The sequence below is a fragment of the Oncorhynchus mykiss genome, chromosome 32 (genome assembly GCF_013265735.2).
Source record: "Oncorhynchus mykiss isolate Arlee chromosome 32, USDA_OmykA_1.1, whole genome shotgun sequence".
NCBI lineage: Eukaryota > Metazoa > Chordata > Actinopteri > Salmoniformes > Salmonidae > Oncorhynchus > Oncorhynchus mykiss.
The window spans coordinates 19,875,630-19,890,461 of NC_050572.1; the positions used below are offsets into that span (position 1 = coordinate 19,875,630).

The 14,832-nt window shown below is 45.2% G+C and overlaps 1 protein-coding gene across 2 annotated transcripts in view; it reads right to left on the minus strand.

The window, feature by feature from the left end:
- LOC110489401 (CUB and sushi domain-containing protein 3) overlaps positions 1–14,832 on the minus strand; it is a 650,169-nt gene that overhangs the window by 61,770 nt on the left and 573,567 nt on the right. For both annotated transcript variants that reach the window (XM_036971421.1, XM_036971422.1), the window contains exon 56: positions 12,380–12,553. In XM_036971421.1, coding sequence (XP_036827316.1) covers positions 12,380–12,553 — 174 coding nt within the window. The remainder of the gene's footprint in view (positions 1–12,379; positions 12,554–14,832) is intronic.

The window sequence follows — 14,832 nt, forward strand, 5'->3', positions numbered from 1 at the left end:
AGTCTCATAGCAAAGGGTCTGAATACTTATGTAGTTAAGGTATTTTTGTTTTTAATAAATTAGCAAAAATGTCTATAAACCTGTTTTCCCTTTGTCATTATAGAGTATTGTGTGTAGATTGATGAGGATTTTTATTTATTTAATCCATTTTAGAATAAGGCCATAATGTAACAACATTTGGAAAAAGTGAAGGGGTCTGAATACTTAATAATGCACCGCAGCTCCTAGTCTGGTAGCCAGTGCACTACTTTTGACCGGGGCTCATAGGGTTCCGGTCAAATTTAGTGCACTACATAGGGAATTTGAGATAGACCATGGTAGCTTTGCTCCTCCATTGAACCAGTCACACATCCATCACAGATACAGACACAGACAAACACAGAAGTCAACACTGCTGATGTGGAAATGACCACCTGCAAGTAATGAAGGCCATACAACCAGGATCTAGGAGATAGGGGACTGTGTGTGTTTGTGTTTGTGTGTTCGTGTGTGTGAGTATTGCCAATACAGTAATCAGAGCTGTTAGAGGAGACTGGGAGACAATAGAGGACTGTCCACTTCAAACACTCACTCAGACGTAATGGTATCTCTGTCAAATGGCTCAAGTACATTGAGATACTTATGTCACATCAGTAACAGATAAATCTGTCTCTGATGCAACACAATATATTGGAAAGTCAAGGGTTGAGAGAATTTAGACAAAGTGTAATTGGTATCCATATGAGATTAACAACAAATTGTTATAAAAAAATTAAGCACAAGTGAGAAAAATATGTTTTTTAAGAATACATCCATCCATAAATATATTTATGATATCTATTTCTGTCTTGTCCAGACAAATACCCAGCATTTCCACCCTGTGTGCATAACCAAAGCATTCCAGTGTGGACCTCATTGTTCCTTCCATAAATAAGTCATAATTTATTAACAATGTTAGCTACTTTAGTACACTTGACTCATCCCCTTGGTCAAACCTAATGTAGCAGCAGACTGACTGTGATCCCAGGTTTCAGTGCAGCTCACACACACACACACACACACACACACACACACACACACACACACACACACACACACACACACACACACACACACACACACACACACAGCTAGGTACTGTAGGCAGTAGGCAGTATTCAGACAGGCAGGCGGTAGTGTCCCAGCCCAGGGGACAGACCAAAGTGTCGGCTATTAAAGAGCTGCAGGCCTGTTTGCTTTACATACTAATACGCCAGCAGGCCACTTTTACAGCTTAGCCAAAATCGTTCCCACCGATGCTCCCTTATCCCTCCACCGCCCAGTTCTCAGGAGGGAACTACTTTACCGCTCAGAGCCGTGGAGGGTTATATTATATAGACCTACCTAGCGTTATACAGTATACCCCCTTGCAGTGGACACGTATGACCGTGCAAGCTGAAGTCATATGAATAAGCTGCAGTTGAAAGGGCATTCTTCTGTTGTAGCGCCACACATACTTAGCATATATATCCCTGCACTAGTCCCTATAGACATGTACAGTATGACTGTGAAAGCTGAAGTCATGTGGGTATAAGCTGCTGCACTTGAAAGGGCCTTGTTCATCTTGGTTATAAATGTTAATCTGGGGGTACTATGGAGTAACAGAGAGCCTTTAAAACACGCACGCACGCACGCACGCACGCACGCACGCACGCACGCACGCACGCACGCACGCACACACGCACACACGCACACACACACACACACACACACACACACACACACACACAGTACTGTAGCAGGACATTAGGGGGAGGCACAAATAGTGTACACTTTATAAGGGGATATATGTAGCTTTACAGGCACTATATATGTCCTAAGGTACAGTCTGCTGGAGACACATGCTACTGATACATCCTTTTACTGCCCTTATTTCAGTGTGACTGAATACAGCCCTCGGGACAGATATGATAGGATATGACACTGTGTGGTGGCTTCAAGGTAAGGTGTGTGAGAGTCTTGATGGGTGTGTTTGTGTGGGCTTGTGTTTGCCAAGTTTTTGTGTGGAGAAATGTGTATGTGTATGTGTGGACATGTCTGCTTGAATGTCACTTTTACTTTCTGTTTGAGTGAGAACCCGTGTGTGTGTGTGTGTGTGGGGGGGGTGCGCCCCTACAGAACAGTATGTGTATGTAGCTGCTGGGCGTATGCATGTGTGCCATGCTCCATTTCCTCTGTTATCCCCCTGTCAGCGTGCGTCTCTGGCTGGCTGGCCGAGGTGGGGGTGGGGGACGGGTTCAGGTTCCCAGGAGTGTGCTCCGTCAGGGGGAATGTGCTGACCAAGCAAGGCTGGGCTGAGGCTCCAAGGACAAGGGGAGGGTATTGCTGTATTAGCTGTTCCAGCGGGGCTGTGGTACTCATCTACAAAGGCAGCGCTGAGACCCACCTAACCACCAGACACAGAGATGGAGATGGACGGGGTAGGGAGAGGGAGCGATGGACAGGAGAGGGAGAGGAGGGAGAGGGGGGAGAGAGAGAGAGGGTAGGAAGCAGAAGAGGGAGCGAGAGAGATGGAGAAAGGTAGAAACGGAGAGAGAGAGATAGAGATGGAGAGAGGGAGAAGGAGAGGGCTGGCTGTCACACACAGTGATACACAGCATCAGCTCTAGACAGCGAGCAGAGACAAACACAACACAGACCCTCAACCGACCACTCCACCTCCCCGTCCCCCCTACCCCGCGTGTCTCACACAGAGTATAGGCATGGACACACTGGGGAGAAAAAAGGGAATATACAGTAGATGCCATTTAGCAGACACTTTTATCCAAAATGCCTAATTTTGTTTCGTATGGGTGGTCCCAGGAATTGAACAGAGAACCCTGGTGTTGTATGTGCCTTGCTCTACCAACTGAGCCTTACACAAACAGGGTAGAGGGAGGTGAAACAGGGAATAGGCGAGGTAAAAGTAATCTCCCTGGTGTTATGTCACAAAAGAGTCTGTGACTCACAGAACTTCCTGAGTTATCTCTAATCTCAAACTTCTTCTGTAGTCTCTTCATAAGAAGCTAGCTCTATGCCACCAGGACAGACAAAGGGGGAATTAAATATTCTCTAGAATACATTGGTGTCTCAAAATAACTATGTTCTTTATTCTAAAAGAAAGCTTGGTCAGCCAACAGGGGAAAAGACAGAGTCTCCCTTTCACATGATAGCATACAGTGCCTTCGGAAAATATTCAGACCCCTTGACTTTTTCCACATTTTGTTCCGTTACAACCTTATTCTAAAATGGATCAAATTGTTTTCTACACACAATACCCCATAATCAGTGCTTAATTTGAGCCGGATCGTGCAGGAACAGGATCCGGAACCTCTCAAATTTGAAATAGTTTGTTCCGGCACCTATTTGCCTGGATCCGGTACCCCTCACGGCATAATTTATTCATTGTTTCACTGTTCGCACTGTAGACATTCTAATAAAAGTGATCAGCATTAAATCAAGTTGCCTCCTCGTTATTTCTCCCACCACCCAGGAAGACCATCATGTAAAAGCACAGTGATAATTCTGTATAATCATCCTATCCTGCCACATTGATTCCAGACCTGCTCTCTTATTTGTACATAGAGGTTATGGGGAGGGCCGGTGGGGCAAGTAACTGATCTTGACACAGGTCTTGGTAGTGGTGTTCAGCTAAAGACGAGGTCCCTACGTAATCACATTACGTAGCCTAGGCTAGTTGTTTCCCTACTGAATTTGAATTGTGGGAAAGACAAATAAAAAATGGATAAGAAAAGGCAATCGAGTTTGACGAAAATTTTCAAGTCCAAAAATCCAGAGAGAGATGGTGAATAGAACCCAGAACGAGCCAGAGAACTGTCAGTGCCGGAGGAGAGGAGTGAGGGGCAAACTGATCCTGATGACGATGCTAATCCTGCCAGTTCAGCATCACCACCGGCACCTCCACTAGCTAGTAGGCCTGCTAGTGAGTCAGACTCAGAGGGAGACAGGGAACTGGGTGGGGGGGTGGGGGGGTGGGGGGGTGGGGGGGGGCATCCACCAACGAAGATGCTCGGAGCAGGTGCAATTTGCAGTTTAAGAAGGAGCAAACGTATAACCCCTAGCTTGTCACACAGAATCAAAAGTTGTGCTGTGCAACATGCAAAAAGGAAGGGAGCTTGGGTCTAGAAACGACTGGAGGGATTCAACTAGCAAAAGAGTGGGTGGTATGTACAGTAAATTAACATCCTATGCCTCAGACATAAAACAACAACAAAGAGCACTCAAAAAAAGGTTTTTGAACAAACATGGCGCATTTGGTGGCAGCAAGCCTTGTAGACAAGGCTAAAGAATACACCCAGGTTATAGTTCACCCTCAAAATGAAAAAAATAGACACAACAGCCAGAGTCTCCAGAACAGCCTTAGAAGTGGACTAAATGTCACAGCTCATGACTCTCATGAGTTAAATGGACTTGACATAGAGAGAGTTGTTGTGGAAGGTTTTGAAAACTAAGGTAGGATTTTCTTTGAATTAATCAGCACCTTGGAGAGCGCTGTCCGTTTCAGCACCATAGACAGTAGCCGACTTGGCTGTTTACTCTGCCTGCTGCGCTGCCACGTTGTGTTTGACACTTTTTTTCTCAATGTGTTTCGGTACCTCAGAGCCCACCGGACCCCCCTCGCCCACTATGTGTTCCGAGACCTCCCGATTTACAAATTAAGCACTGCCCATAATGACAAAGTTTTTAGAAATGTTTGCAAATATATGCAACATTTAAAACTGAAATATAACATTTACATAAGTATTCAGACCCTTTTCTCAGTACTTTGTTGAAGCACCTTTTGGCAGCAATTACAGCCTCGAGTCTTCTTGGGTATGACGCTACAAACTTGGCACACCTGTATTTGGGGAGTTTCTCCCATTCTTCTATGCAGATCCTCTCAAGCTCTGTTAGGTTGGATGGGAGCGTCGCTGCACAGCTATTTTCAGGTCTCTCCAGAGATGTTTCGATCGGGTTCAAGTCCAGGCTATGGCTGGGCTCCTCAAGGATATTCAGAGACCTGTCCAGAAGCCCCTCCTGCATCTTGGCTGTGTGCTTAGGGTTGTTGATCCTTTGCTCCAGTGGGAGGTCCTGAACACTCTGGAACAGGTTTTCATCAAGGATCTCTCCCTCGATCCTGACTAGTCTCCCAGTCCCTGCCGCTGAAAAATATCCCCACAGCATGATGCTGCCACCACCATGCTTCACCGTAGGGATGGTGCCAGGTTTCCTCCAGACATGACACTTGGTATTCAGGCCAAAGAGTTCAATCTTGGTTTCATCAGACCAGAGAATCTTGTTACTCATGGTCTGAGAGTCCTTTTGGTGCATTTTGGAAAACTCCAAGCGGGCTGTCATGTGCCTTTTACTGAGGAGAGGCTTCCGTCTGGCTACTCTACCATAAAGGCCTGATTGGTAGAGTGCTGCATGCTTGTCCTTGTGGAAGGTTCTCTCATTTCTACAGAGGAACTGTCAGAGTGACCATTGGGTTCTTGGTCACCTCCCTGACCAAAGCCCTTCTCCCCCAATTGCTCAGTTTGGCCGGGAGGCCAGCTCTAGAAAGAGTCTTGGTAGTTCCAAACTTCTCCCATTTAAGAATAATGGAGGCTATTGTGTTCTTAGGGACCTTCAATGATGCAGAAATGTTTTGGTACCCATCCCCAGATCTGTGCCTCGACACACTCCTGTCTCGGGGCTCTACTGACAATTCCTTCAACCTCATGGCACTGGGGGGTAGTGGGGCGTAGTGCACTGTGACTTATTTCCTCCACTGGGGGGGTAGTGCACTGTGACTTATTTCCTCCACTGGGGGGGTAGTGCACTGTGACTTATTTCCTCCACTGGGGGGTAGTGCACTGTGACTTATTTCTTCCACTGGGGTAGTGCACTTTACCCGGGCCCATCTATGGAGGGGAGCAGTCACATCGGTTTCTCAGGCCACTTGGACACTATAGAAGCACACACACATCCTCATTTGATATAAAGCTTTTCCCTAAAGAAGGCTTCTGTTTTGATTTTTTATTTAAACTTTTTAACATTTTTGAAGTAAGGCTTCTTTTGCCGGAGCTTAAGATCCTGCTTCTCACTGGACGGCAAAGCAAACTATAGGTCTCTGATTCAGAGAAATCATAATGCTTCAGTAATGAGAACAATGGAAGGAGAGAGAGAGAGACAAAAATGGAGAAGAGACAGGGAGGTGATGGAGGAGAAAGAGAGGGAGATAAAGAGAGCGAGAGAACAATATTCCCATTCCCATTTACTCATTGCTTTCCATTTCTCTGTCCCTGGCTGTGTCTTTTTCTGGGTCAGGGCTCTCAGAAGTGAACAGGCACCATACACTGTCCAGGGGGATGGGGAGGAGCTGGTGTCTGCATTTTTATTTTATGGGTCATGGACACTTAATGAAGGTTTAATGGATGAACAGAGACCTAGAGCAGGTGAGGCTGTGTGTGTGTGTGAAGAGATTGTCTCTCTGTGTGTGTGTGTGTGTGTGTGTGTGTGTGTGTGTGTGTGTGTGTGTGTGTGTGTGTGTGTGTGTGTGTGTGTGTGGGTGTGTGTGTGTGTGTGTGTGTGTGTGTGTGTGTGTGTGTGTGTGTGCGTGTGTGCGCGTGTGTGCGTGTGTGTGCATGAAGGTGCTCTCTGTGCATCACTGGGTCTGCAGGACCTAGGAATCAGAGAGAGACTGGCAGTTGAGAGATAGAGACAGGACTGGAGAGGAGGAGAGGAGCCACATGGGAGTAGAGGGGGCGGAGGAGAGGAGAGCACTGGAAATAGGGCAGGACTGATTAGCCTAAAGAAGAGAGGAGCTTGGAGGGAAAACACAAAGTGTTTCAGACCACCCCTCAATGAGCACACCCCACACCCCAAGTGATTAGCAAGCACCATCTGTGTTGAAAACGACTTGTGCCCAAAACAGAGAAACCCCCTAACACAGACAGACACGTCATTCTAGCCTAATTTAGAAGACTGAACACATGCAAAACTCAAGTCATCATCATACTGCAAATAAAACAGCTAATTGTAGGCAAGTATACTCATAACATCATGACATATAAATGCTGATACTTCACAAAGGGCTTTATAGATTCATGGCGCCCGCACCAAAACATTCGGAATGGTGACATTTGCGCGATTGGCTTTCTATCGCTCATTTGCACGTCACGGCAATGATATCATGTCACCTTGTGGGACTGTGGGTCAATTAACCTTGTCGGAGTGGGAGCCCTGATTATAGTTTGTCAGTTAGCAGGCTACTGCCTGGGAAGGTCTCCCACTCAGAAGTACAAGATGTTGAGGGAGGCAGGGGTAGGTAGATCTCATGATAGTCCCACTAAGTGTAAACCAGATGGGAAGGTGTATTGCTGCAGAATGCAGCTGCAGGCTGGTAACTCTAATGAACGTATCCTCTGCAGCAGAGGTAACTCTGGGTCTTCCTTTCCTGTGGCGGTCCTCATGAGAGCCAGTTTCATCATTGCGCTTGATGGTTTTTGTGACTGTACATGAAGAAACGTTCAAAATTCTTGACATTTTCCTGATTGACTGACCTTCATGTCATAAAGTAATGATGGACTGTCATTTCTCTTTGCTTATTTAAGCTGTTCTTGCAATAATATGGACTTGGTCTTTCACCAAATAGGTCTATCTTCTGTATACCACCCCTACCTTGTCACAACACAACTTATTGGCTCAAATGCATTAAGAAGGAAAGAAATTCCACAAATTAATTTTTAACAAGGCACACCTGTTCATTGAAATGCATTCCAGGTGACTACCTCATGAAACTGGTTGAGAAAATTCCAAGAGTGTGCAAAGCTGTCATCAAGGTAAAGGGTGGCTACTTTGAAGAATTTCATATATAAAATATATTTTGATTTGTTTGGTTGTTTTTTTTGGTTACTACATGATTCCATATGTGTTATTTCATAGTTTTGATGTATTCACCATTATTCCACAATGTAGAAAATGTTTCAAGAGCTGAAATAAAAGATCCCAGAAATGTTCCATATGCACAAAAAGCTTATTTCTCTCAAATGTTGTGCACAAATTTGTTTACATCCTTATCATTTTGGTGGGCATATGTCTGAGGAGTATTTCTGTCTGTAATAAAGCCCTTTTCTGTGAAAAACTAATTCTAATTGGCTGGGTCTTGCGCCCCAGTAGGTGGGCCTATGTCCTCCCAGGCACAACCATGGCTGTGCTCCTGCCCAGTCATGTGTAATCCATAGATTAGGGCCTAATTAATTTATTTCAATTGACTGATTTCCTTATATGAGCTGTAACAGCAAAATCTTTGAAATTGTTGAATGTTGCGTTTATATTTTGTTCAGTAAACATCTTGCGCAATACACCGACGCATGTCTTGTATTCAAGATCCTAAATGGCCCGGCTCCCCCCTCCACTCAGTAGTTTTGTTAAACAGAAAACCCAAACATATGGCAGCAGATCCACAAGGTCTGCCATGAGAGGTGACTGTATAGTTCCCTTAAGGATAAGCACCTTAAGTAAATCCGCTTTCTCTGTGAGAGCTTCCCATGTCTGGAATACACTGCCATTTTTTTTACTTTAAATGTCACCTTTATTTAACCAGGTAGGCTAGTTGAGAACAAGTTCTCATCAGACACACATAACTGCACCACCTATCACACTTTCACAAAATTAATGAATAAATGGCTAAAGGTCCATCAGATTTGTGATCATAATCCCTAGCTGTGTATGGCCGCTTTCCATGTTGTCTGTTGTCTGTAGCTTGTGAGGTGTGGAAACACTTTGTTGCTTTTATGAATTTTGTCTTGCTGCTTTTTGTTCTATGTTGCTCTGTCTGTATGCTACGTCTTGATTGTCCTATGTTGCTCTGCATGTGCTCACTGCTCAATGATTGTCTATATTGTAATTGTTTTTAATAACCTGACCAGGGACTGCTGTTGAAAATTAGCCGGCTGGCTAAATAAAATCGGCACTTTAACTGAAATGTTGATTAATGTGCACTGTCCTTGTAAAAATAAAATAAACTCAAACTCAGTATATATATATATATAAATGTATAGACATTACGGACAGTATATGAGTAGAAAAGTTTTCTCTGTCTATCTCCTACCCATACATTCACATCATTCTCAGTTAGAAGAGGTGAGACTGTCTGCTTGCGTTCTTATATCTCACAGCAGCAGAGGCAGCTTTAGGTCCACTGCGCACACAGCTGAACTCTTCACACTACTCAATAACAGGGTTAGCTAGGGAGGTTTCCACACAGCTGAACTCTTCACACCACTCAATAACAGGGTTAGCTAGGGGAGGTTTACACACTGGTAAACCCTTCACTCTACTCAATAACAGGGTTAGCAAGGGGAGGTTTACACACTGGTAAACTCTTCACTCTACTCAATAACAGGGTTCGCTAGGGGAGGTTTACACACTTTTAAACCCTTCACACTACACAATAACAGGGTTTTCTAGGGGATGTTTACACACTGGTAAACCCTTTACTCTACTCAATAACAGGGTTCGCTATGGGAGGTTTACACACTGTTAAACCCTTCACACTACTCAATAACAGGGTTAGCTAGGGGAGGATTACACACTGGTAAACTCTTCACAATACTCAATAACAGGGTTAGTTAGGGAAGGTTTACACACAGCTAAACTCTTCACACTACTCAATCACAGGGTTAGCCAGGGGAGGTTTACACACTGTTAAACCCTTCACACTACTCAATAACAGGGTTCGCTAGGGGAGGTTTACACACAGCTGAACTCTTCACACTACTCAATAACAGGGTTAGCTAGGGAAGGTTTACACACAGGTAAACCCTTCACACTACTCAATAACAGGGTTAGCTAGGGGAGGATTACACACTGGTAAACTCTTCACACTACTCAATAACAGGGATAGCCAGGGGATGTTTACACACTGTTAAACTCTTCACACTACTCAATAACAGGGTTAGCTAGGGGATGTTTACACACTGTTAAACCCTTCACACTACTCAATAACAGGGTTCGCTAGGGGAGGCTTACACACTGGTAAACCCTTCACAGTACTCAATAACAGGGTTTTCTAGGGGAGGTTTACACACTGTTAAACCCTTCACACTACTAAATAACAGGGTTAGCAAGGGGAGGTTTACAAACTTTTAAACCCTTCACACTACTCAATAACAGGGTTAGCAAGGGGAGGTTTACACACTGTTAAACCCTTTACACTCCTCAATAACAGGGTTAGCAAGGGGAGGTTTACACACTGGTAAACTCTTTACACTACTCAATAACAGGGTTAGCTAGGGAAGGTTTACACACTGTTAAACCCTTCACACTACTCAATAACAGGGTTAGCTAGGGGAGGTTTACACACTGTTAAACCCTTCACACTACTCAATAACAGGGTTAGCTAGGGGATGTTTACACACTGTTAAACCCTTCACACTACTCAATAACAGGGTTAGCTAGGGGAGGTTTACACACTGGTAAACCCTTCACTCTACTCAATAACAGGGTTAGCTAGGGGAGGTTTACACGCTGGTAAACCCTTCACACTACTCAATAACAGTATTAGCTATGGGAGGTTTACACACTGTTCAACCCTTCACACTACTCAATAACAGGGTTCGCTAGGGGAGGTTTACACACAGCTGAACTCTTCACACTACTCAATAACAGGGTTAGCTAGGGGATGTTTACACACTGTTAAACCCTTCACACTACTCAATAACAGGGTTAGCTAGGGGAGGTTTACACACTGTTAAACCCTTCACACTACTCAATAACAGGGTTCGCTAGGGGATGTTTACACACTGTTAAACCCTTCACACTACTCAATAACAGGGTTCGCTAGGGGAGGTTTACACACTGTTAAACCCTTCACACTACTCAATAACAGGGTTATAAATTGATGGAAGAGACCTACTACACGGAAATAGATCTGTGATGTTGGATTCAAAACTCTTTTTGACTTCTTCACTCAATAACCATCTTCTGTATTGAAGGTAAATACCTGTGTCTCTCTTTTCTCTTTCAACTGTCTCAAACGATGTATCTTGGCCAATGACTCACTTTGGGGAATAATCAACCAGACAAGAAAGAGAGAAAGAAAGAAAGATAGAGAGAGACAGGACGAAAGAACTAGCGATGCTCCCAGGGGAGATGAGGGTGAGATGATTCCTTTGCAGTCTGCCATAGGGAAAAGCAGATGGCATATCATCTCAATAAAAGAGGGGCAGCAAACTAACCAGTAGTTCCCACAGATCAATTACCTGTCCAAAGACCTCCCTGCCTGCTTCCCAAATGGCATCTTATTCCCTATATAAGGCACTACTTTTGAACAATGGGTTTCTGATTAAAAGAAGTGCTCTACACAGTAAACAGGGTGCCATTTGAGATGCAGGCCCAACAAGAGAGGAAATAAAGAGGCCCTTATTATCCAGGGATTGACAACCTCTACGGCTGAAAAAAAAAAACAACTTTAGCTGCAAATGTATTTTCCCTCCATACCCCATCCTGATGGGGTCGGTGCAATCTTTAATTAAATGTAGCCATATAACGATTTCCCTGCACATTGCACCACATCATAATGTATATATTTAGCTACAGTACTTTACATATTGAGTGGAAGAATAGGAAGAAGAAGAGGAAGGAGAAAGAAGCTATTTCTTGGGCGGAAGGAATGCGTGGTAACTAAGTCTGTGTGTGAGAGAGAGAGAGAGAGAGAGAGAGGCAGGGAGGGAGGGAGGGAGGGAGGGAGGGAGGGAGAGGGAGAGGGGGAGAAAAAGAGGTACAAAGGTCATAGAGAAAGAGGAAAGGAGACAGAGCGAGAGAGCGAGAGAGAAAGAGAGAGCGGGAGTGAGAAAGCGAGAGATGGACATTGTGTTGTGAAGAAAGGACAGTTGCGGCTCTCTAGCTAGCTGTGGTTGTGTTGACGTCAGGGCTCCAGGCACAACACCCACGCTAGTGTGAAGAGGGTGAACTCTCTTGCCCACATGTTAGTCAATGCCTCTCGTTTCTTCTATTCTGCTGGAGCCAATGTGTTGCTCCACCACCGCATATAAATCCTCCTCCACTATTATGAGCTATCTTTATACTTCTTCAGTTATTATTTAGAAGTCCTCGATATGACCTTCTCTCTCTTTGTCTACGTCCGATTAAAGCTCTTGCCATGTACGTATGCGTGTATAAAAAAGGTATTATCAAAAGAAAGGACAAAAACTGATAAATGTAGATATAATCATTTGAGCTTCGTCAACGTGACAAAGCTGACCAGAAAATCCAAGCCTTGAAATTGTCATATGGTGCATAACATAAAGTTGACTAAGTCATTTTTACCTTGGACAAACAGTGTCCCAAACACACAGACACAGCCACTCACAACCCCCCCTGTATGTAAAGGACTTACCTGAGCAGAAGGGCATGGGTGCGCTCCAGTGGCCGTTGAGCTGGCAGGTGCGCGCCGACTCGCCCTTCAGCTGGCGCCCCCCTATGCATGTGTAGCGAACCGTAGAGCCGAAGGTGAATTTATCCCCGTTCAGCTGGCCGTTGGGAGGGGACCCGGGGTGACCACAGTCCACTACTGGAGGAGAGAGACACACACAAGATGGATGCTGTCAGCTCAGAGTGCTGACAGGGCTAATGTAGTGGAAGGTACTGTCGTCACTCTCTAGAGGATTGAGGCCACACACTGTATCTGCGTCCCAAATGGCACCCTGTTCACTATACAGTGTACTATTTTTGACCAGGCCCTATAGGGTAGTGCACTATATAGGGAATAGGGTTCCATTTCAGACACAGCCTGTATGTAAACAATACAGATAGCTAGAACAAGATGTGTGACTATGGTTCCAACACTGTTCTAGTCTACTTCTCCTCGTTGAGGGGAATACTGTATCATACAAACTACATAGAATACACACTATAGGCCAGTTTCCCAGACGCAGATTAAGCCTAGTCCTGGACTACAAAAAGTGTTTTTACGTCCAGGACTAGGTTTATTTTGGGTTCCGGGAAACCCATCCAAAATATCCAGTACCTCTGCTCATAGAATAAGACCACTGTACTTGCTTCACCACGATAAAAATACAGTACTAGCACTTAAGCTCATAATGGCAACGTTCCAAAGTAGACGGTACTATCCTCATCCTTTGTAATCATTCTTTCATCCCTTTTTCACTTAGTAAATTATCAAGGCCAGGGTGCTAAAATAATCAAATTATTTTTTCAAATATTCACCCCAGAATGTGCTACAATCAGCAAGTTTACTTTAAACTTTCTCCTCTTTTCTGCTACTGGCCTATAAAAAGTGAGCAGGTCCGGTATTAACATGCTAATTCAGCACAAAGGACAAGGCGTGTCTAAATGAAAGGAACGTTTTGGACATGGTGTCCATGTCACAGTGGGGTGGATCAAACAGGGAACAAGGCATGGAGGGAGAAAGAACGTTCATTCATCTTGGTTTTTTCATCCCTTTTAAAACACATCGCAACAGGAACACCAAACTGATTGGGCCTTAGTTGAGCTAACTTATGATACGGTTTAGGGGAAAACAGTGGGCTACACATCATAGTTCAATAAGGTTGGGATTGGGTTCAAATTTCAAAGAGAGTGCACTGATTGGAGCACACAGCTATGCCCCTCAGCCAGTAGGAGGCCCAGGTTGTGTTTGGAACACTGAGACAGCCAGTAGGAAACCTTGAAGCCCTGTGTTTAAAGTAGATGTTTAGACATGCCAGGTTGCCAGTACAGCTGGTGTCTAATGCAGCTTGTTTTGAGGAGGATGTTGAAGATACACACCATAAAACTCGGGGATCAGCTGCCAACCTGGCATCCCTAATTAGTGTAATATCCACAGAGCTGTTCCACCTGTCCCTCAATAGAACACTGATCTTAAGCAGAGGGGGTCAGGCAACTCATTCAGCCTAAATTAATGGAATAATATGCTAATTAGCCACGAGTGCCAAGTCGTCAGTCTCTCTCCGGGAAAGACAGACCGACCGTGAGACAGCGACAACAAATTATAGGAACAGGACACTTTAGATGCGCACCACCAATGTTTTGGTGCAAGGATATCAAAATAAGTTCAGTGAATGGTTAAAAGAGACTCCGCACACCACCATCTGTGGTTAACTCTGTGGTTTATTGGTGACAATGTTTCAACTGTCGAAACCTCTCTAATATACCAAATGCTAGCATATATTGCAGTGTGAGTCTCTTTACACCATGTACTGTAACGTGTACGCTAAGAATCGGGAAGCAAGTACCGGGAGGGAATTTAATAAATAACGGAACATGGAACAAAACAAGAAACACAAGTAGCGTACATACATAAGGGAGGGACAGATATAGGTGAGTCTCATGAGGTGCAGGTGCAATGATGTAATGATGGCGGCAGGTGGGCGTAATAATGAATAAACTGGCAACGTCGAGCACCAGAGAGGGGTAGCGGGGGTAGACATGACAGTACCCCCTCCATGACGTGCAGCGTCAGCCGCAGGATGACACCGACCAGAGGGACGGTCTCGAGGATCATGAGCAGGCCAGTCGCTTCTACTGAGGCGCGGGAACCTGTCGGGCCAGCCGAGGCTCGGGAACCCGTAGAGCCGGCCGAGGCACGGGAACCCATAGAGCCGGCCGAGGCACGGGAACCCATAGAGCAGGCCGAGGCACGGGAACCCATAGAGCCGGCCGATGCACGGGAACCCATAGAGCCGGCCGAGGCTCGTGAAGCCGTAGAGCCGGCCGAGGCTCGGGAACCCGTAGAGCCGGCCGAGGCACGGGAACCCGTAGAGCCGGCCGAGGCTCGGGAACTCGTAGAGCCGGCCGAGGCTCGGGAACCCGTACAGCCAGCCGAGGCTC